Genomic DNA, 23,968 nt, shown 5'->3' on the forward strand with positions numbered 1-23,968 from the left:
AGATCAAAGTAGGCCAGTCTGTACCTGTCCCGCTTTCAAGCTAGAGCAAGGAATCTAGTAGCATTTAAAAGAAGGTTGAAGTTCTGGTGCAAGCCTGGATTAGAACAAAATTTAATAAAACACCAGGTCTTCTAGTTCTGGAAGTGTGTGTGGAAGGAAAAATGAGGGAGCCCAGGCCAGGTTTTTTGCTGTGGTCCTCTTGAGGAAATTGGGGTCACATTTGAACAGGAGCCTTCTGGATCAATGGTCTTTCTAGTTCAGGATTTGGGTTTCACTGTGTTCAACCAGAAGCCTACAGGAAGCCCATGAGGAGGATGTGAGTGCAATAACTTACTTCATTAATTTTTTTTGAGAAACTCTGCACAATTTGAAGGCAATGAGAGGTGTCACTTCCAGCATTTCTAATTTGATGGTTTAAAGCAAATATGAGTGTGGTGAAGTTCTGAAGATGGTCTGGGAGTCTTGGCTTAGGGGTACAGCTGAATGAAGCAGAATGGAGAACAATGTGGTTTCTGCCCCAATTTAAAGCCATAAATGACAAACCATGGGGCGAAATCCAATGGTATCCATCTATCATCTGAGTGGACACTGAATGGATTCATTTAGTCTGAACCAATCCGATCTGAGCTTGGGTGAGAGTTCTCCCATAAGTACCCACAGTAAAATAAAAAGCTGTCGGACATACAAAGAAAATTGTATTAAAAAAAACACCCATGAGGATAAATATAACCTTCTGAATTTGATCTTCACCTTTGAAACAAAAAGAGAATCACAGGGCAGGGCCAAATCAGCAAGACGATTACCAAATCATTGCAAAAACAGATACTTTCCTCATTTAAACACTGAAGATGGAGGAAAGCTGGGCTCAGGGGACAAGCTGGGCACAAAAACACAGAACACACACATGGATGATGCGAGCTTTAATATCCGTCTGTTATGCGCAAAGTGCGGCTGACCCAACAACCAAGGCAAGCCGTTTGGTTTCACCCTTCCACTCTCCACAAGTGCGGCCCACCTCCGAGAAACCACTTTTGTGGTTTTTCTGGCACCTTTTGGATAAAAACTAAAGGTTATGGTATTTTAGAATACTGGGTGGTCCTAAGTGAATACCCCCCCCCCTCTTCATTTTGACTGTAGCAGAAATACATGGCTTCAGGCACCAGGCCTGCTGGTGGACCAATTCTGTGTTACAAAGATGCTTGCAAACATGACATGTGGACTGGCAACATTAACCTCGCCATGTGGGAATCCCTTGCAGATGACCACAGTGCCTGGAGAAAGTAAGTCAGGTTGTGCATCTATAGCAGTGACCAGAGGAGGAATGACTGCTGGGAGGACCGCAGAGAGAAGAAACGCCATGGCGCATCTGCAGCAACACAACCGGATGCCTTCATCTGCCCCAGCTGCAACAAAACATGTCTCTCCTGCACTCTACAACCACAACAGGTGCTGCAACCGTCCAACAGCTTGACCTCACCTACAAAGGCGCCCTCCTCCATTATCTCCTGAGACAGACAGATGCCAACTGGTAGGACAGAGGTGGGCTTTTTCACTGGTGGCATCGGTGTTGTGAAATGCTACTCCGCTGGTATTGGCAGACAAGCATTCCCTGATCTCTGGGCTTGAGCCTCCTGTTTTATTTGCTTTTTTGGGAAACTGTTTTAAATGTTATACTGTTTTAGCTGGCATGTTTATTGCACTTTTTGATAAATGTGAATGTTTATTTTAACATTTTGATGAAATGGTTTCATTGGGTGGCTATATATTTAAAATTGTTCTTACGCTGTTAATGGCAACCAACCCAGTGGTATATAAATCAATAACTATTACTCTTACGAATACTAGTGACTCATTAGGAAGCCAGGCTTCCTTGCAGCTCTCCACTAATAATAATAATAATAATAATAATAATAATAATAATAATAATAATAGTAATTTTTATTTATAACCTGACAAAGCCGGGCTCACCTGGGTTTTTTATCATTGCATAACATGTGAAATGGCTCTGGCCATGAGCGTTTAAGATCACGTTAGCATTGTATTGCTGAAATAGACTTTTATTTAAAATAGAGTGAATACAAAACATTACTATGCTAATTGAAGTAAAGAGTTCCACAACAGAGCAAGGATCAACCCCCAAAACTCAGGAAAGCATTTGGAAATGCTTTTGTTGTATTAGAGAGCCTCCCCACCCCATAATATTTTAACTTGGGGTGACAGCGGTATCTCCATCACTTGGATGTGCTTGGTCCGCTGTCTGCAGCATCAATTTAAAATCCTACAGGAATAAGAAAAGAATAAGTTAGAAGGAAGTCGCTATACAGCCAGCTGACTGCTGAAGGTTACTGAAATAGGTCCTCTTATTCAGCAATCAAAAATAGACATGTTGATCTACATAAAAAATAGATAATACTTAACTAATACTTAACACTCAGGCTAATACTTAGCTAATACTTAACACATGGAAAACTAGCAAAAAACTTTCCTCTATGGTAGGAAACTTAGCACTGGAGTAAGGATCCCTGGAATACACCTAAGAGGCATTTGAAAACTTTTCAAATAATGCAAGCAACATATAATTTATTAAAGTAACATGGCTGCACCCCCTTTTACAAAATTAGAAGTTATCAACATTCTCTATTACCAAAAATGATTTGGGTAATACAGAATGGTTATTGGTACAGAATTATACACACATACCGTGGTACCCCCAAGGACACAAATCACCTTACTCCAAATACTATGTAAAGGCTTACAACTAGAAAAGTAGTTATGAATCAGAGTTATAAGATTCTATTTTATCTAGCTTCTATGTTACCTGAATTCCAAACCAACATGCATTTCCTCCACCAATAATATTAATTTCACGATGTCACAATTTTGTAACGTCACGATGTCGAAACAAAACAAAACAGAAACAGGCTGTCGTGTGCAACAACCAGCCAATAACTCTACCTTTGTTAGTTCATATTTTAGAAGTTGTTACTTGTGAGGGTAAATCCTATTATTTGCCCCCTTTGAGCACAGCCATCAGTGCGCTCCATCTGCTCCACCTTGCCAGATTGAGCTTGGGCCATGTGGGCATTCCAGTTGGCCCGTAAATTGTCTGTAAAAAAACAAACAGGTAAACGAAAGGAAAAAAACCAACCAACCAAAACTCCTCCTGGGGGTGGTAGTTGCTGGATCCAACCAGTTTCTCTGGGTGCAGAACCAAAGGCTCACCTGAGGAGCGCAGGGTGGGCTCCAGTGGAGAATTGCACAGGCCAATAAAATAATAATGCACATGAATCGCAGAAGGTGGTGGCCACAAAGGTGGCGGGATGGACAGTGGAGAAGGAGACTGGCCTGGAACATGAGGTCAAGCTCCATTGCTGGGCACTGGGAGGCCTGGCCTGCCAATCAGGTTGGTGTGGGTTTGAAAATTCAAGGGGGAGGCTGAGTAGGAAGAGGCAAAGGATGCAGCAGGCTGGCTTGTGTGTCAGGAGCCATATTCATGGAATGGGGAGGGAAGGGAAGTAGGCTTAGATCTTGGGTATTATTATTATTATTATTATTATTATTATTATTATTATTATTATTATTATTATTATTATCTTACTACAAAAAAATCTAAAGGAGTATTCTTAGAGAACCTGTTCAACTTACACCCCAGCTGGCGCTATTATCAATATTTGACAGTAGAAATGAGGAAATAAAACTGAAGGGACTATTATTATTATTATTATTATTAGTGCCTTTGGAATGAACTACCATGTTTCAGAAGTGGAAGAACCAACACTGGAAAAGGGTGGACTAACATCAGGAATATAGCTATACAGGAAACGCTTACATGGCACATAAGACTTTTGTCTGGTAGGACTAAGCCAGAAGCCTTTTGGGCAGTTTGGCGAGATATTTTTGAAGTTATTAATAGGGCACGGCTGCCACACTCCTTGACAGCATATATGGAATATGTGAAAATGATATGATTTTTGCAGAGCTATATTGATGCACACCCCTTTCCCCTTCTTTTTAGCTCATTTCCTGCATTTGTTTTCCTCATGTGAAGATATACTAGTCACTTATATTATTTATATCTACTCTCCATCAATATGTGATTCAACAGTTCTCCCTATTGTGTTTTGTTTTCTAAACTATGTGCAAAATTAAAGGAAAGTCTTGAAGCAACTTACAATTGTAAAAAGAAAAAAAAAGCATACACCCACAAGAATGGAAAACAAACACCCAAAGGCATAAAACAACATTACTGACTGTAAGTGCTCATCCCACAATATTATAAACAAGTGTCAGGGGTTCAGAGACAGAGGCACAGGTGAGGGAGGAGACGGAGAGCGACGAGGAAGAATCCCAGGACAGTGAGGAAGAGGATGACAATGACTTGAGATCTTCCATGAGTCTCTCAAGTGAATCGGAGGATTCTCAGGAGGGGGCGCCCCTAGTCAGGACAAGGGGGGTCACAGGGGGGACCTGCCAGGAGCAGGGAAGCAGCAGGGAAACCCCGAGCGGGAGTGGGAGATCGGGGCCGGCTTCCCAGCAGAAACGAAGGGAAGAGAGGGGGGTTCCCAGTGTGACACACGGAGCGGAGCAGGAAAGAGACAGGGGAAGGAGATCTGGGGAGAACGTCCTGCCGGAAGAGGGGGAGAGTAGTACAGGGAGTAGTGTCAGTGTCAAAAGGAAGGTCAGGGGTAGCGAGCGCGCGCCAAGTTCAAATGTGGAGGCGCGCGGAAATGGAGAAAGCCCGGAGGAGGAGCCCAGCCCCAAAGCACGAAGGAGGGGGGAAGAGGCATCTCAGGAATCCGCTTCGGGAGAGAGCAGGAGGGAAGGAACCCAGGGGGGCAGAAAGACCCTGCGGAAAAGGAAAGACAGGAAGCGGTGGTCTAGCACAAGCCTCATAAGTTGGTGCAGGGGCGGGACCGAGTCAGAGGGGACTTCAAATGTCTGACGTTAGACACTCGGGGCTGCACGCCTCGGTTGTGGAACCAATAATGAACTGCAATAAACATCCTTGTATATAAGAAGAGCTTGGCGTTGGTCTTTTGTGAGCTGAGACCAGAGGCAGCCCGTGACAGTAAGTCCCCTCAAAAAACTATGCAAAAATTTTTTTTTGCAAAGCTCACGAAGTTTGGCAGCCATGAGTATGGACCAGCAGATAGCTGAGCTACGCGACACAGTCTCCCAGCTTACCACTGCGGTAACGATCTCCCAGAAGAGGGGGGAAGAGGCGGAAAAGCGGTGCCAAGATCTGCAAGCCAGGTGGGATCATGCATGCCAAGTGGGGTTCCCGGGGACCAAAGCTGCTGGAGTAGCACTGGGCAGAAGAGGGGGCAACTTAGTAGCCCACTTCGATGGGAACCTGCAGCAATACCCCAGTTTTAAGGCAGACGTAGAATATGCGTTGCATTTGCTTCGCGACGACTTTAAAGATGAAGAGGAAAAAGTGGGTTTCATTGTGTCCCACTTGCATGGGGAAGCGAGGGCTTGGCTGCGCAATCTGTGGCGCGAGGATTGCCCTGCTCGAAGGGACTCTGATGAATTTATCAAATGCATGGACGCTTGTTTCCAGTCTAGTGTGGATGTGGATGTGGCACGCCAGCAGCTCCATGGTTTAAGGCAAGGCAAGGCTTCCGTGCGTCAGTACCATGCTCGCTTTTTCGCCTTGCTGAATGTGCTGCGATGGGAGAAAGATTCTCTGGCTGTCAGAGACTTATTTTGGGAGGGGCTCTCTGGCCCGGTGAAGGATGAATTGGCTAGGGGGGACAGACCTAAAACCCTGGCAGACGTGGTGCAGCGTGCGCTTGCCATTGGAGTGCGCCAGGAAGAACGCCCTTGGCGCAATGAGGGGGGTAGCCAGCTTCACGCACCGTCTAGAGTGCCTCCTTTGTTTCCCAGAGATCCAGGACGTCCGCGTCTCTCCCCTCAGCTGCAGCCAGGGGAGGAGCCTATGGAACTGGGGAGTGCAAAGGCTCAGTCAGTGGCCGGAGCCCCAGCGTCCGGAACAGTCAAGAAGAAGCCTCCTAGAGGGAACAGGAAGTGTTACGTCTGTGACAGTGCAACGCACATGGCCAAAGAGTGTCCCCAGAGGCTCCGGCAGCACACTGCAGCCTTGGCGACAGTAAATGCAGCAGCACAACATGAAGAGCTGTATCAGGGAAACGACAATGCCTGGCTGGAATCAGCAATGTTGGGGCACAGCCAGGCAAGTCAATAGAGCAGTCCCCAGCGCCTTTGCAGCCTACAGACCCCCTGCCACCCAAACCTGTAGTGCAGCTCACTGCAACCCTCCAGCTACCTAATGGACGCACCCTGGAGGTCCCCATCACAATTGACAGTGGGAGCAACGCAGACTTCGTGGGGGTGCAGTTCGTCAAGCAGCATCGCATAGAGCTCCTACCAGCCACGCTGCCATTGAACGTCGTCACAGTGGATGGCAGGAAGCTGCTGGGGGGGCAAGTGGTACAACAGACGCCGCCCATGGTGATGCAGATTGGCAATCACCGAGAAGTCATCAGTTTCAACGTCACCCGCCTTTCAGACACGCCTATAGTGTTAGGCATGAGTTGGCTGGATAGGCACAGCCCGACCATGGCGTGGTACCAGCGACAGCTCACCTTCGGCTCGTCCTATTGCGCGCAGCATTGCATCCAGACCGGTCAGGAGGAGGAGGGCCAAGAGGAGGGGCAGCAGCTACGTCTCAGCATGGCGCAAGCAGTACCCCTCAAGTACAAGGGGTTTTTGGAGGTTTTCTGCGAGAAGGAGGCTGACCAGTTGCCACCTCACCGGCCCTACGATTGCGCTATTGACCTCTTGCCAGGGACAACGCTGCCGCCTGTGAGGCTGTATTCCATGTCCGAGGAGGAGCTGCAGGAGCTCCGGGAATTCATAGATCACAATCTACAGCGGGGATTCATCCGAGAATCGAAGGCTGTAGGGGGCAGTCCTGTGTTTTTTGTGAAGAAGAAAAACACGCCCCAAAAGAGACTGATCGTAGACTTCAGATTCATAAACTCAAAGACAAAGCCCGCGGCCTTTCCCATGCCCAAGATCGACGACCTGCTCGCGACGGTGCGGAAAGGGAAGATCTTCACCAAGTTGGATCTCCGCGGAGCTTACAATCTCATACGCGTGCGAGAGGGTGATGAGTGGAAGACGGCCATGTTCACGCCGTTGGGCACCTACGAATACAGAGTTATGCCGTTTGGTCTCCAAAATGGCTCCTACTTTTTCCAAGCTTTTATGCATCATGTGCTAGCGGGACTCCTCTACAAGAAGTGCGTATGTTTCCTCGACGACATTCTGATCTTCTCAGAATCGCCGGAGGCTCACGAGAGCGACGTGAAGGAGGTCCTGCAGAGGCTACGGGAGCACAGGCTCTACGCCAAGTTGGAGAAGTGCCAATTCGACGTGACGGAGGTGGATTTTCTGGGCTATAGGCTGTCCGACAGGGGACTAGCCATGGACAGTGCCAAGGTCCGCGCGGTGTTGGACTGGAAGAGCCCGCGAAATCGGAAAGAGGTCCAGAGGTTCGTCGGCTTCGCCAACTTTTACCGCAAGTTCATCAGGGGTTTCGCCAAGGAGACGGCAGCTATCACGGACACTCTCAGCTCCAAGAAGAAGAAGTTCACCTGGACGGACCAAGCGGAGCAGTCCTTCAGGAGACTTAAGAGTCTCTTCGCGTCCGAAGAACAGCTGCTACACGTGAATCCTGGCAGGCCCTTGAGGGTGGAGACTGACGCATCTGACAGAGCGGTGGGGGCCGTCCTCTTACAGGAAGACCCGCAGGGAAACTGGAGGCCCTGTGCTTTCTACTCCAGAAAGCTCAGCAAGTCGGAGCAGAACTACACCATTTGGGACAGGGAGTTGCTGGCCATACACGCAGCTTTCAAGGCGTGGAGGCACTTTCTCATCGGAGCCAAGCACACCGTGCAGGTCCGCACGGACCACAAGAACCTAGAGTACTGGCGCACGGCGAAGCTACAGAGCCAGAGGCACATACGCTGGGCGGAGTTCTTTGCGGATTTCGATTTCAGGATAGAGTACATCCCAGGCGACAACAATGTCATAGCAGATGCGCTCTCCAGGAAACCGCAGTATCTCGAGGCAGCGGCACCGGTGGCAGCCAAGCACATTTTTGCACCGCAGGCGTGGGCGTGCGCTTCAGCCGCCGTGGACCTGGAGGCGGTGCGTCACGCGTTGCAGGCGGATCCGTTCGCACAGTCCAAGATGGAAGAGGTGCGGAGGGGCACAGCGAAGGACGACGAGTTCCAGATACGCGACGGCCTGCTGACCCGTAAAGGTGCTCTCTACATTCCGGGAGACGATCTCCGTGCGAAAGTTCTGCAGCAGTTGCACGACGCACCCAGCGCTGGCCACTTCGGCAAGGAAAAGACGACAGAATTAGTGGCCAGAGACTTTTGGTGGCCCCAGATGCGAGGGGAGGTCGCGGAGTACGTCGCCAGGTGTGACACGTGCCAAAGGTCCAAGCCAGTGCACCAGAAGCCAGCGGGACTGCTGGAACTGCTGGAAACGCCACTGCAACCGTGGGAGAGGGTGGCGCTGGACTTTGTCACTGATCTGCCCAGTTCGCGAGGCAAGACGGCGGTGCTTGTGGTTGTAGACCTGTTCACCAAGATGGCGCATTTCATTCCTTGCGCGAAGGTGGCGACAGCGGAGCAGACAGCCAAACTGTTCATCGACCACGTGTTCAAGGTGCATGGGTTGCCACGGTCCATTCTGTCCGACAGGGGGCGCCAGTTTGTGTCCAGTTTCTGGCGGAAGCTCCTAGGGATCCTGCACGTCAAAATCAACCTGTCGTCGGCGAGACATCCGCAGACCAACGGCCAAGCAGAGAGGGTCAACGCGATCATGCAGCAGTACCTGAGATGTTACGCCAATCAGCGACCCGCGGCTTGGGTGGATTACCTGCCGATGGCTGAGTTTGCCTACAACAACACGAAGCACGCGTCTACGGGGGTGACGCCGTTCTTCGCTAACAATGGAAGGCATCCCAGAACCTTCCCGGGGCTCGTAACGACGGGGGAGGGGGAGCCACGGGAAGCCGACCATTTCGCAGCAGAATTGCAAGAGGTGCACGACGAGCTACGGAGACATTTAGAGCTAGCTAAACAAGCCTATAAGGTGCAGGCGGACAAACACAGGAGGGAGGGGGAAGACATCCAGGTGGGAGACTGGGTATGGTTAGCGGCCCAAGCGGTGCCGGCCAAGTCGTTAGCTAAAAAGAAGCTAGGACACAGGCAACTAGGGCCGTACCAAGTTGAGGCCAGGATCAATCCCGTAGCGTTTCGATTGGCCCTCCCCGAGGGTTCCAGAATGCACCCGGTCTTTCATAGGTCGATGCTCACCCCCTACAAGGCCCCACACAGATTTCAGGAGTCAGGGACGGCACCAGAACCAAGCAGGGAGTCGCCCAAGAGGGGGAGGTCACCTAAGGACGAACCAGTCAACGAGGTCACAGAGATTCTGGACTCAAGATGGGGGGAAGAGGGAGTAGAATATTTTCTCGCCAGGGAGGGCGCCCCGGCCAGCACCAACAGTTGGGTGCCAGACTACGCTTTGGACGAACCCCTCCTCAAGGACGAGTTCCATGCCCTTTTCCCACACAGGCCCATGCCAGCACAGTTTTTCGACGATTGGCTTTTTACGCCCACACTTTCCGCCAGCACCTTCCGAGGGTTCTCCTCCGCAGAGGAGACGACGCCAGAGTCGAGCCCTCCAAGGGGATCGTGTTCGGGGGTGGACACCGACCCTTCTTACTGGTGGGACGACCAACCAGAAGAGGACTGGCGCATGAGGTGGCGGGTGGGTCCTTGGCAAGCAGACCCCACCCAGGCAACAGGGGGAGGGGAGGACGTGAACATGTTGGGAGAGGACAATGGGTTTGAGTACACAAACAATGAACTGGAAGCAGAGGAGATAGACGTCGACGACCTGTGTCCGGCAGCGACCTCCGCAACGACGGAGCCCCCGGAACCTGCGCCCGAGCAGCGGGAGGGGGGAAGGGGGGGCTTCGAGGGGGGGATGGATGTCAGGGGTTCAGAGACAGAGGCACAGGTGAGGGAGGAGACGGAGAGCGACGAGGAAGAATCCCAGGACAGTGAGGAAGAGGATGACAATGACTTGAGATCTTCCATGAGTCTCTCAAGTGAATCGGAGGATTCTCAGGAGGGGGCGCCCCTAGTCAGGACAAGGGGGGTCACAGGGGGGACCTGCCAGGAGCAGGGAAGCAGCAGGGAAACCCCGAGCGGGAGTGGGAGATCGGGGCCGGCTTCCCAGCAGGAACGAAGGGAAGAGAGGGGGGTTCCCAGTGTGACACACGGAGCGGAGCAGGAAAGAGACAGGGGAAGGAGATCTGGGGAGAACGTCCTGCCGGAAGAGGGGGAGAGTAGTACAGGGAGTAGTGTCAGTGTCAAAAGGAAGGTCAGGGGTAGCGAGCGCGCGCCAAGTTCAAATGTGGAGGCGCGCGGAAATGGAGAAAGCCCGGAGGAGGAGCCCAGCCCCAAAGCACGAAGGAGGGGGGAAGAGGCATCTCAGGAATCCGCTTCGGGAGAGAGCAGGAGGGAAGGAACCCAGGGGGGCAGAAAGACCCTGCGGAAAAGGAAAGACAGGAAGCGGTGGTCTAGCACAAGCCTCATAAGTTGGTGCAGGGGCGGGACCGAGTCAGAGGGGACTTCAAATGTCTGACGTTAGACACTCGGGGCTGCACGCCTCGGTTGTGGAACCAATAATGAACTGCAATAAACACCCTTGTATATAAGAAGAGCTTGGCGTTGGTCTTTTGTGAGCTGAGACCAGAGGCAGCCCGTGACAACAAGGATAAATGCTACCCTACCCTGAATGATGAACACCAAACAGGCAGCGTCATCATAGAATATGATCCCAGTGAAGTGGGGGGGGGGATGTCCTGGGTAAACAGGAACGTCTCGGCCTGGGGCCTGGAAGTTGATAATGATGGTGCCAGGAATACTTTTCTGGGGAGAGGATCCCACAATGGAGGAGCCACCACTGAAAAGGCCCGTTCACATGTTGCCGTTCTCCATAACTCGTTGGAGGGGGCACACCAAAAGGCAAGGTCTAGGTATAAACTGGAGGCTGTCCATCTGTCCCTAGTACTATGCACCTTGAGTTGCTGGCAAGGGGCAAGAACCACTTGCTGCTTTATCTCAGGGAGCAAAATGTGTTGGGCAAGCCCTGAAAAGAGAGGATGGCTTTGTGGATGCAAGAGCAAAGGGAAAGAGCAGAGGAAGAGGGGCGTGGATGTCTCTGGGTGACAAATCGAAAGCTCCGGAGTCTATTGTACACTGATGCACATCAAAGGGAGAGTGAGTGGAGCAGAAAGAACTGTGTGCGTGTGTTTGTCATGCAGCACCACAGAAATTTGCTAGAAATGATACAAAAGAGTACAACTGATTTCTTACTAACCCTTCATCAGATGTGTGCCCCGGGTAAGCTTATCGCCCAGGCTATTTTGCACACCAGTACCTATTAACGGGCAGGGGTACCTTTACCTTTACCTTTATCTACTAATCAGTACCTGCCTAAGAAGTTCTACTTCTGACACACAGAAAGAACAGAACAGTGAATGCTCTCTCTCTCTCTCTCTCTTTCTTTTTCAAGGTTGTGACTCAGAACTGAGAGGAACTGATTTCAAAGAAAAATGGAACTGCCCCTTAAGAATGAGGAATTGCAACAACCTTCAGAGTGACTCACAGCTCCCAGAAGGAAGGGATTAAGAAATTTCCACGAGATCTGTTGTTTCTCCCCACTCAGCTCCAGGGAACCCGGGGGATACTTGGAGGGCTTATCAGGAGTGCCTCAATGTTCAGCAGTAAGAGGACACGCTTCCCTGAGTTGTATCTCCGTATCAAGATGAAAGCAATATCATTAAAAGAAGAGTGATGCCATTAACCAAGGGCTGAAATAGAACTATCTATTGTATTCAAAGTTAGCCCTGCTCAGAGTGGACCCATTCAAATTAATGTCCACAACTAGTTTAAGTTCCTTAATTTCAACAGATCTACTCTGAGTAGGACTAAATTTGGATGCAACCCTATTTGCTTATACTTGTGGGTTGTGACTTGATTTAGAAGTGGGTTGCATCATGGGGCACCAAACCAAGTCCATTTTTTTAAAATGGGGGGGGGGGGGGAGAGAGTTGGAGAAAGAGAAGTGAAGTTATAGGGAACCAGCCAGGGGGTCTTCTCAGTAGTGGTACCCACACTGTGGAACAACTACCTGACCTTTAGAAGACATCTGAAGGCAGCCGTGTATTGGGTGTTTTTTAATGTGTGATGATTTATTGTGTTTTTAATATTCTGTTGGGAGCCACCCAAAGTGGCTGGGGCAACCCATCCAGATGGAAGGGGTATAATTATTATTATTATTATTATTGATATTATTGATATTGTTGTTGTTGTAATATAGGGTTCGCCACACTTTCACTTGTCCCATGCCTAGAAAGTATGGGTCCAAGTGGTTTTCCATTTGTTTAACACTTTCTAGGCAAGTTTCTGAGTGGTTTTGCCCTTGTCCCACTCCTTTCCTTGGGAATACCCACTATTTAGGCAATAAATCGTCTCAGGTGTCAATCCAGAGAAATCCCAATTGATGTTTGCTCTGGTTCTGCAGTAAAGATGGGGTTTCCCATGGGGAAAGTGGAGGGGCAAGGGCAAGTCTGGATGAGCCCATAGATATACCCAGTGATTGCATCAGAAATGCCGCACTCCAGCTATAGAAGCGTTTCATGCTGCTTAGATCCCATGCAAAAACTCTGCATTCATAGCACTGTAGTTACCAGCAAATGAAGGAAATAGTACTAATAACATAAAAGGAAAATGTTAGCCAATGGAGGGCTGTAAATCATTATCAGTTCAAGGATGCTAGAAGAGACAGATACATACAATCAACATTTCACTAGCTTATCTCCCAAAAACTCAGTAAATAGACACATTAGTGAAAAATCAGACTTGCCCTGCTGTGAAATCTCAAACAATTAAACTTGCTTAAATACGATTATTTGCCTGTACTATACAGGATACACTTGATTTCTTAGAAACCAAAGAGGTTTGGGCCATTATTGCAAAATGATCTGGAACACAGATATATAACAAGGAAGGTCTGTTGTACTGACCAACGCAATGGAGAGAAAAAAAAAATTAAAGGGTGAACTACAAGCGACCAGCTGTCTTGAATTGCATATGGTGTGAAATAATGATGAACGATAAAAATAATGAGTTGTATCCAATGAAGCAATTGCATAATACGGACAGTCTAAGAATTTGGATGCACAGGAAAATTGTATACAATATTTGTATATTCTGTTGGAAGCCGCCCCAAGTGGCTGGGTTAACCCAGTCAGATGGGTGGGATATAAAAAATCATCATCACCACCAGCAATACTACCACTAATAATTATAAACTGCTTGATTAACTAGTTTAGAATCCTTCGTCTCTATACTTAAAAGCCTGCACAGACTATGACCCAACAAGGCAAAAAGTAGCCCAACATGGAGAAGATTTAAAGATGTTAATGTTTAATTTAAAGGGTATTAAAATTGGGATTTGGAAAACCGCTATAAGGATCTGCAATGAAATTCAGCTAAGGGGAAACAAGGAAGTCATTTTACAAAGTAAATAACTGTTATTTTCAATAAGGTTATGATTTATGTTTGTTATGTTTTGTTTGTTTTATGTTTTTGTTTGTCATTGATATTGTAAAAACTAATAAAATTTTTGCAAAAAAAAAGTAGCCCAACATGGGGCTTGATGCACCTCCTAGTTTACTTTTCCTCAGAGGCAGAGCTAGCTTCTCCGGCATGCTGTGCACCCAGGGGCAGGGCCACAGGGGTGGGGCGAGCATCCCAGGGGTGCGCTGCCCATGGGGGCGGAGCGAACCACCCATGGAGGGCTGCTTCCTGGGGGGAGAGGGAGCTGTGCTGCTTTGCCAGCAGCCTTCCTCCCTTCCCTCTTCCTTTTGACAGCTCGGGGGAGGCTTCCACCCCAGGAAGCAGCCGGGGAGTGGGCAGCAATGGCTCGCCGCCCGCCCACAACTCCCAAGCCTCCCCCGAGCTGTCAAAACAAAGGGGGAAGGGAGGAAGGCCGCCGGCAACACGGCGCAGCTCCGCCCCTTCCCCGACGGCTCAGGGTAGGCTTAGGAGTCATGGGCGGGCAGTGTGCTGAATGTCACTCCCCTCAGTGATGACACCCAGGGCAGCTGCCCCCACCGCCCCCTTCCTCTGCCCCCCTAAGACTCCATTTCCCACCTTCCTCTGCTGTTTCCCTGCATCTACCTTGGATGATAAGCCCCTTGGGGCGGAAGCAAGTCATGCCTGCCCTCTGCAAAGTGCCATGCACATAGATAGCAATATTTAATATGGGGTAATAAATAGTTGTGGTGCCTGCCTGGGGCTTCAAAAGCCTGGGATCTGCCAAGCCCCAGGCGGGCCAGCAAGGCCACAACTATATCACTTCTAGGCTGGGTCACAAGCTGCGAAGTCTTGCTTAGAAGCAAGCACTTCATCCACAAAGGAGCAACGTGCGACATTACTCAGCAACGCTGCTTTCTCCTCTGGTTCCCTATCTGCTTCACAAGTGGAGATGCTGCCACCTTATAAACCACACCCGTTAGCTTCTGCTCCTTTTATCTCACAAGTGATCTCAGAATAACACAGCTCTATGGGGTTTGTTTTCGTACACTTTTATTCTTCTTGAAAAGAAACCTCTGTTTTGTTTTGTTTTTGCATTGCTGTTTATTCGATGAGTCTTGGGAGAGGCGGGTGCAGAATCCCTATCACCTTGGAACCTGACGTAAAGACATTCAACCTTGAACCTGACTGCCAGCACGCAGGACTAGCTGCAGGCTTTAGAGCTATCTTGGATGATGCGTTCTCAACACTTTGTCATAGTGGGCTTCCCCAACCTAAAGAAAACCATTGAGCCCTCCCAAGCTCAAGGGCACCAAAACAATATAAAGAAATGACTTGTTAGATTGTCACCATTTATCAGCAGTAAGTATAAGGATACAGAGTGAGGAAGGTGGAGGTTGGTTCATAGCCTCCTGTTCCATATATCATGCATGCAAAATTTGGAGATGATGTAGGGTTCCCTAGCAGCTGTCTTCTTCAAGGTTATTTTAAATATTTTCTAGAAGCAGCAAGGGATGAAATTTCATGTTATGGGGGAGGGAGATACATATATTGATCTCCAGTCCTCACGAAGGTAGAGATGAATGTCCAGTGGGTGAATATGCACCTCCATCTTTGATGAGAAAGTGTGTGGGAAAAGGACATGCTTCTTTGTATGTGTGTTTCCAGAACACATCCATTGACCATCAAGTAGTAATGACTCCAAATGAGAAGATTCTGGCCTCCAGTTTCCTGACCTTTTCTCCTGTTTTGGGAAATTCTGGACACCCTCTGCAAAAAATATTTGTGGTTTTTAAATGCCACATTTGCCCTCATTGCCATTTAATTTAACTGAGCAGCGATAACTCATATGAATGTTGTCAATGATGTCACAATGCTATTATCTGATAAGATGGTATCAAGAATGGTACCAGTGCTGATTACGACCGTCAGCTACACAGAAGGTCAGCGAGGGCAAATGAGGAAGCGGAGGAGGGCCGATGGCACTGAGAAACAATAACCAAGGGAACAAATGGGCCACCGAACCACGTGCCAATTTTGAGCTGCCTGTTGCAGAACATTCAGCATAGCCCCAGTAAATGCCCTCTCTTCCCTGTTCCAAGCAAAGCGGTTGTTACAATTGTATATAGAAACTCTGTAAATGAGGAGGTCTGTTTTCACTTCACAGCACTTTGTATTTCCTGAATGTAAAAGAAAAAGACAAGACATTCCGGATCCCTGTGTACTTACAGGGAAATAGATACTTACGTGAAGCTTGTACTGCTGGTAGCTGTTAATCAAGTCTTGAATGAAGGGGTGCTGTAAAAGAAGCGCCACTGGGATGGGCGTGAGATCTTCGGAGCCAAGATCCCGGTATACCTTAATGAAATGCTTCAAGGGAACATAACAAACGGCTTACTGTATTAGGAAAGTGTAGCAATTTGGAAAGCAACAATCCGAACGCTGTCAGAAGCAGCTCACCGAGTGGGACAGAGCCTCAATGCTGGCTTCCTGGCAGCAGCATTGCTGCAGATTACCAGCAAGGGGAAGAACAAGGCAATGGGGAGATTGGGCACACTGATGGGACCACCAGATTGGCTCTGATGGTGAGCGGCCAGCCCTGATCTCCCTACTACCCTCCCTACTAGGAAGTCGATGTGATGCTAGGCAAACCATTTCTGCAAGGCAAGATGGACATCCTTTATGGGCACAGGGACTGCTCTATTCTATTGACAATGGCCTAGGGGGCTGTGACTCTATTTTGCTATGCAACAGTTGGGCAGTCAGGCTCCATGAAATATTTAGCAACTATAGAGAGTGCTTCAAATGTCTAACACTTGGCCATAAGGATGGTAACTGCTTCACAAGCATTATCCCAGTGATCTTTACAACAGGTCCGTTAGGTCCTTAGCATCATCCCCATGCTGCAGGTAGGAGTCTGAGGCTGTGGCTTGCCTGTGCTCAAGTTCAGGGAACTGGTAACTTCCAGTCTCACAATGCTAACTGCTATACTGTACACTCAGATTAAAGGCCATTGTATGAGACACCCGTGGAGAGAGACAACTTTTTTCAGGGCACATGTAACTGTGCTATTTTCCTTAAAAGAAAAATTGTGAGGAAACTCTTTTACCACGTCTTGATTAAAGTTGGTAGACTAAAGTGTATTTATTTATTTATCAGTAATTTACACCCCGCCCTTCTTCACAAATCAGCCCGAGGGGCTTCCAGCTGGCTGTCCATGGTGAGCGTTTGACAATCTGATACTTAGAACTCTGTGTAATCTTACATGACACACACACACACTGGTTTGTGTAGTTTTCCTATATTTATGGATCTCCCCATCTCTGGAGGTCCCAAGAGAGCCCTAGCCTGGTCATATTTCAGAAGCAGCAGAAGGCCGTTTTGACTGGGCTGCTATTGGTTGACGAAAATTAAGCAAAGCTGCCTAATCTTTAAAACTGTAATAAGTGACACATTACCTGCAACAAGCTTCTGGACAAGAGTAGGATACTAGATTAATTAAACAAGCATTGGAGCCATTCGCTAGTTAACCAACCTCGTACGTATCCTCTGGTTTCATATAACCACTAAATCTGTGGTTGTCGGCAGCTTTGTTTGTTTCATGCTGAAACACTTTGAGTAGTGTATCCAGAGAAATGTTTCCTTCATTGGTGAAAGACTCAGCTTCCTCTTCTTTTTCCTTCTCTTCTTCTTCCTCTTCACCTTCCTCAGCAGCCTCCTCCTCTTCCTGCTCATCCTGTCCATCACTTGTTATCAGCTGCTCAGAAGAAGGAACATACTGGGGACGGAAAGTGTGACAGATTGGAATAGCTTTGCTAATGATCGGATGATTAAGCTTGGTGGCCACTAAGGGAGGAAGGAACTGTCAATTTCAGTTCTCTCTGTTTCTCATTTTTCTAATCTTAAATTCAGTTTGCCACCTTCTGCTACAATTCGTGATAGCCTTCATAAAAATTCATTAGAATTTTGTGCAAATTTCTCCTATTAACAAGGTTTTATAAGGAGTTTTGGCTAATGTGCACATTTTGGGAGCAATTTCCCCTGATATAATTAATTTTTGTATGCCTTTTTCACTAAAATATTATTTTTTCCACGATATATACATGATATTTCCCCCTGATATATGCATTTTCATAAATATTGTGTATTTGTAGAGCTGCATTGCAAAATTCAGACAAGTATGAATTTGTAATGCCAGGGTCTAATACAATTCTTTAGGGAGGGCATTCAAGACTGGCACCATCACTAGAAATCTATACTAGTTTAAAAATGGTTTAACTGGTGAGGATCCCAAGAACTGTAGTTTTGTAAGTTTGTTGGGAAGTCTATTGAGAAAAGCTTAGCCTGCATTGCAGAACTGAGATTCTCACTGGTTCCTGAAGAAAGGCATGTACTCTATTATACTAATCTGATTAGAAATAGGCTGAATCATCCCTTCCTCCTAATATATATAGTGGAAACTATTCTTCTTCTTCTTTATTATTATTATTATTATTATTATTATTATTATTATTATTATTAACCCACCCATCACCCTAAGGTCCCAGGGCGATTACAACATGAAAACACAATATAAAAACCAATTTAAAACAATTTGCAACCACAAAAAATAGATGGGTCCATGTGTGTGTGTATGTATGTGTGTTTGTGTGTTCACCATTTTCCAGAAGCTATACAATGAAAGTGCTGGATGCACCTCTTTGCGGAGTTCTACAATTTAGGGGCTGCCACAGGGAATATTATCTCCTGGAAAGTCTCCCCCAACCCTCTGAGGGTGGAGGAACTACCAAGAGGGGGCCCCTCTGCCAATCTTAGCACCCAATAGGGTCTGACAGTTTTCAGATATAGGAGGCCTAAACTGTTTAGGGCTTCAAACACTAACGTGAACACCTTGAATTAGGCCTGGAAATGAAATGGCAGCCAGTGTGGCTGTTTTAAAAGAGAGGTTATGTGACATCTAAAAGAGATCTAAATGCAACCCTAGCCAGTAATGTAGCTGCTTCATTATGGAGCAGTTGACATTTCTCAGCAGAAGAGATGTCCGCATCATGCCATGGCCTTCAGACACATGTAGTGGGATTCTGAAAGGCATCAAAAGCACTTTTGAACTCTTTAGTAACTGTTAGTGAGGAATATGGCGTCAACTTATGCCGCCAGGATGTCATTATTTGTTTCTCCTTCCACACCCTTTTCTTCTATATTACTGAAATAGTACAATTTCATTATCCAAGAAAGAGTCTTAAAAAAATTAAAAACATCAGAGGAAAGCAGTAATTAAAGAGGCTCTTTATCAACAACGCTACTGCCACATGCCGCAGGAAAAGACCAAAGAGTGGCAGAGCTTGCAAGCAGATTTTAATTAAAGGCATTTATGGCCCCTAAAACCTCCACAGCACTTGACCAGTCCACAATGGACAGGCTGACTGAACAAACTGCATTTCAATTTTTTAAAAAGTGGGGAATGGGAGGGACTGCACAGGAATCATCAGGATGCAATGGCATCAGCAACAACATCATCTTGATTCTCTAGAGAAAGTGAGCAGAAGATGGCAACTCCAGACTAAGGAGTAAGTGTGGAAACAACCCAGAACAGAAATGGTGATTAAGTGAAAAATCTGCAGAATTAGCATTCTCATTTCAGTTTGGTGCAGTTAGTGTAGACTGAAATGAAAACAATCTAACAGCCCAGCTTTAAGGAATAAGAAATTCAATTTTCACCAGCAAACGCTAAATTATTGTCAAGATCAACAGCACATTTACCTGTTGGGGAACAGGAGGGAGTTCCTGTTTTTTCCTGTGAATGTGTGTCCCTGTTGCGACACTGAGGGCCCGATAGACACCATCGACAGAATCAGGATCAGATGCAAAATAAAGGAGCATCTCTGTGTAGTTTAGCTGCGGAGGGTCTTTTTCAGGATCAGCAAATAAAGAAAAGAAAAACTGTAAAAGAAACATGCTTCAGTTAATTGATGTAGAGGATATTGTGTAAGAATAATCTATGCAATGTCCGAATCACTTTGCAAGTCTTTCAGCAATGAGGAACATCTCTGCACTGGGAAAACTTTGTGTGGTTGTAATGTGCATGTAGTGATCTGCAGCAATTTTGTGTTGGGTATTTTCATACTGAAGTTCACTTTCCATTCATGTGGGGCAATGTGGTTGCCACTGCAACCAGGAATGTATAAAAACTTAAGGGGGGAAATTCTGGAACAAATCTTAAAATGTCTGGCCATATGGCTGGCTTAGCTTTCTGCCTGTATGGTTGGGCTACCTTGTGTGTTAGTTCTGTCAGATTTGTGTTATACAATTACACAAAGAACAAAGGAACCACATCACTCTTCGATCTAAGTCTGTACTGTACTGGCACCAGCTCTCTGGGGTCGCAGATAGGTTTCCTAGATCCTGCAGGGGACAGCAGGGGTTTACCTCGCACATTCTGACTGCAAGACATATGCTCTACCACTGAGTTATGGCTCTTCCTAACCAATGGGCAGTCTTTTTTATTTTTTGAGAAACAAAGTGTGAAAATATAGGATAGAAGGCCCTTTGATCCTCTCCAGAGCTTTTTGTGTCAGACATGTAGGTTGTCAATTCAGGAAAGAACTTGGAATCAAAACCCAGTATGCATCCCAGTCAGTGCAAACTATTACCCTCGGATAAGAAGCTGATTAAAAACAGACCTGTGAGATTTAAGCCACACAGATGTGAAGCACAGCCCGTCATTTTGTGGAGAAAAATATTTTTCCAGAGGTAAGTTTGCAATGCTCTCTTTCCTCTTAAGGAAACCAATCCTGATGAAGGATCTCACAGCTCAGCAGAAAAAGGGGCACCTTTGTTATTGCTTTTTACAGTGAACAAATTATTATTATTTTGGTGGCAAGAGGTGTACATATAAGTTAAATACCACCACCTGACCAGAATGGAGAAGGCAAATGGTTCAGTGATTGAGCACTCATATTACATGTAGAACGTCCCAGGTTGAATTCATAGTATCTCCAGATAACAGACCCAGGACATTTCTATCTGAGATCTTGGATGGTGGCAAAGTTCAGCTTTTGGGGGGGGGGATGGCAAAATTGCTGAGCTTTTTTTTAAAATTGAGATTTCCTGGACATTGAAATGCCTGGTCTTAACTGTGCTTAACTTCAATTTGGCTTACAGCCTGTGATTTATTTATTTTTTACACTTACTTTTATAAGGTGCTCCTGGCGGTTAAATGGAAAAGGTTCTGTGGGGCTTTCTGGAACGGGTAAATCTTCACTGCCTTTAAACCACAGACCGACCTGGAATGACAGAACCACACAGTTGAAAGGGATTGTGTAAGTCAACTAGCCCAAACTGCTTGATTACTGCAGGATCCACAATGCAAAAGGCAAAAACTATAAGCATCCCTGAGAAATGTCTGTTCAACCTCTGTTCAGATATCTCCAGCAAAGGATAACCCACCACCACATACCAAGGTAGTCTGTTCCACTGCTGAACAACTCTTACAGTTATGATGTTTCTCTGAATGTTTAGCCAAATCTGCTTCTCCGCTAACCCATTGGTTCCAGTCATGTTCTCTGGAGCAACTAAGAACAATTCTTGTCTACCATGCGGCAGCTCTTCAGATATTTAAATACAACTACCATTCCTTATTCCATCTTGATTTCTTTCCTCAACTCTTTCCTCATAGGACTTGATTTCTATACTTCTCACCATTCTGGTCACCTGGACATAAAATGTTCTATCCAACCAAATCATTACATGCACATGGAACAACTTTCACAAGTTTCAACAGAATTTCCCCTTCCTCTCTCTTCCCATGTGCCACTCAAATTTGGTCTGGGGCTTATCTGGGGGCGGTGCCAGGTGGTGCATAAAAGGAGGAAAGGGAGGATAAGTTCTGTTGCGTTCACAGATGTCATTCTGCACGTGCAATGATTTACTTGGATACAACCCAAAGAATGGTTATTATTCATGACCCTCTTTGGACACTTTAAGAACTTAATACAAAAGCCCAGGAGGATCCAACCAAAGGCCCATTTAGTCTAGTATCCTGTTTCCCAAAGTAACCAGATACCTCTGGGAAATCTGCAGGCTGAGTTTCAAGGCAATAGCTTGCTTTTAACTGCTATTAAGTATTGAGGCTTATTAGGCAGATATGGAGGCACTGCTGTTGCTAAGGTCACACAGTCACTTAATCATTGTTGCTAATGACTACAATGCCAATCTCTCTCAAGGCTCATCTGTTCAAATCTAGGATAGATATATATCCTTTGAGTGCAGTGATATATAATTGGTTTTATGATTAAATTTTTTAACATGTTTGTGTGCACAGATCTATAACTGTGTGTGTATGTATGTGGGTTAATATACACAGACACTCCTTTTCTGGTGCAGGTATTTATCAAAACCAACATGTAACAGCAGGGTATATTCCAGGGAGGGGAAAACTGTACTTAAAAAGACAGCAAAAATTGATTTCCATGCTAGGTCACATACAGCAACAGCAAGACTTCAGTGACTCATTAAATGAAACATTCTTGTGTTTCAAAATATGAGTCAGTGATTCTGGTTCTAGAAGCAAATGGGGGGGGGAATCAACAGCTGAGGAGGATAAAAAGAAAGTTGCAGTGGCTGGTTTTAGATGAAATGGGGCCACTTCTTCATCTACTACTCATCCAGCAGTAATCTGCAGACAGAGCTCCTTGCACAGGGGCCTAGGGAGGATGCCTGACCCAGGATGCAAGCCGGTTACCATAAGAGGAAAACTAAGCCTTAGCGGCTGTATTGAAGAACATTTAGGCACGCTATATTATCAGCCATCTAAATCTCGTCATGATTGCTGGTGAAGTTCTGAAGAATGTTAGAGCAGAACAGGCAACATTCTGAACAGTGAGCCAATGGAGCATGTACACAAAGTGCTCTTGCTGTCTCTCAAACTACAAGTTTTAGAATGTAGTGGTTGTGCACATGCATGTATGTATGTATGACTGCAAAGATGTCTTGCAAGTTTCTTAGTTTTGCTGGCATTTCCTAGGCATGAGGCAAGAAGAGCTAACTGTACTAGCTGACTGGCAACAGGAAGGAGGGGCTCACACCATAGTAAGAAGAGACCAGGTCCCCCTGTGTTATTGGGGGGGCGGTGTATGAGAGAAAAGCACAAAAGAAAGCACTTGTAGAGGAAACTCTGGGGAACAAACTTTGACAAGACACCATTCACACAATTTGCAGTTGCATGAATGGCTTTTAAATCCTGAATCCTTGTGTTGGACTGTGGGAAACTGTAATCCTTTGCTGTGTTCCCAGTTAAGGTCTCTCTCGCTCCCCTCTTGCCCTGCTATTAGGATTGAAGGGAAAGTTCCCATTGGAGTGAATTATAGCTCCATCCTAAATGCAAGCAGCAAGCATAGGAGGTTCAATACAGATCAAGACCACAACAGGAGGTGAAGGCTTAGGGCACTCCTTGCCCCCCACACCAAAGTTCCAATTTGGATCAGGGCTTCTGCTGTTGCAATTTGCTTTCAAAAAGCCCTTCACGCAACTGCTAATTGTGTGAATTGCATTCTCTTCTAGTTTGGCCCTGCAATGCACAGTTCAAGAGGCAGGAGAGCGGCATGGCGGTCTACGTGACATGCTCACTGAAGAACTGTGTCCCGGAGTGCTTTCCTTCCACCATGAGTAGTGTGCAGAATGTGGCCACCAAAATGTGGCACCAGGAAGGCAGGGCAGCCATCATTCATCAGGGATTTTGAAACCTCCATGGAAATGGAAGCCGATGCTGTTGATGCGCTCTGGAGCCTGTAAAACTTATGTGAGTAAATGAGCTAGGCATCTGGTTTCCAGAGCACATAGAAGGACTAGCTCTAGATCCCAGGGCAAGGAACAGTGTGTAGAGCAGCTGGAATCCATCTCCCATCAACCCCAGCCGACATGGCCTGCAGGCAGGGATGATGGGAGTGCTAGTCCAGCAACATCTGGAGTGTGTGTTTCAGGTTCCCTTTCCTTGCTCTAAGTGGAGAAAGCTTTTTCTTTAGCATTTCCCCCTGTGTTACCCCAACATGCCTCTCAACAAATTTATACCCATATTCTGTAGTTTCTTCTCCCACTCTTCCCTTCACACCCTACTTTTGCCTTGTGTTGCCTGGACTACAGAGTAGTTGTGGAAAAGCTATATCCATACATGCTGTACTGTCAGCTATGGCTATAAACACAAATCAGGTATGCATTGAGCAACAGGCTTAATCAAAGGGACCTAAAGAAGCTGAAAGGTACAAACCAACCCTATTTTTCAAAGCAGACATGGGGACCTGTTACAAGCTTGTCCC

The 23,968-nt window shown here is 46.7% G+C and overlaps 1 protein-coding gene across 2 annotated transcripts in view; it reads right to left on the reverse strand.

Annotated features, from left to right (window-relative positions):
* Positions 1-2,036: 2,036 nt before the first annotated feature.
* Positions 2,037-23,968, reverse strand: part of SPEF2 (sperm flagellar 2) — a 98,159-nt gene continuing 76,227 nt past the window's right edge. Inside the window, exons 32-37 of one of the 2 annotated variants that reach the window (XM_081212605.1) lie at positions 20,849-20,941; positions 19,419-19,598; positions 17,194-17,436; positions 15,906-16,028; positions 2,956-3,106; positions 2,037-2,278 (exon numbers count right to left, since the gene is read on the reverse strand). In XM_081212605.1, coding sequence (XP_081068731.1) covers positions 3,005-3,106; positions 15,906-16,028; positions 17,194-17,436; positions 19,419-19,598; positions 20,849-20,941 — 741 coding nt within the window. In that variant the 3' untranslated portion in view covers positions 2,037-2,278; positions 2,956-3,004. The remainder of the gene's footprint in view (positions 2,279-2,955; positions 3,107-15,905; positions 16,029-17,193; positions 17,437-19,418; positions 19,599-20,848; positions 20,942-23,968) is intronic. The other variant, XM_081212606.1, reaches the window with a different exon arrangement.

Source organism: Podarcis bocagei (genome assembly GCF_964188305.1).
Source record: "Podarcis bocagei genome assembly, chromosome: 11".
NCBI classification, from domain to species: Eukaryota; Metazoa; Chordata; class Lepidosauria; order Squamata; family Lacertidae; genus Podarcis; species Podarcis bocagei.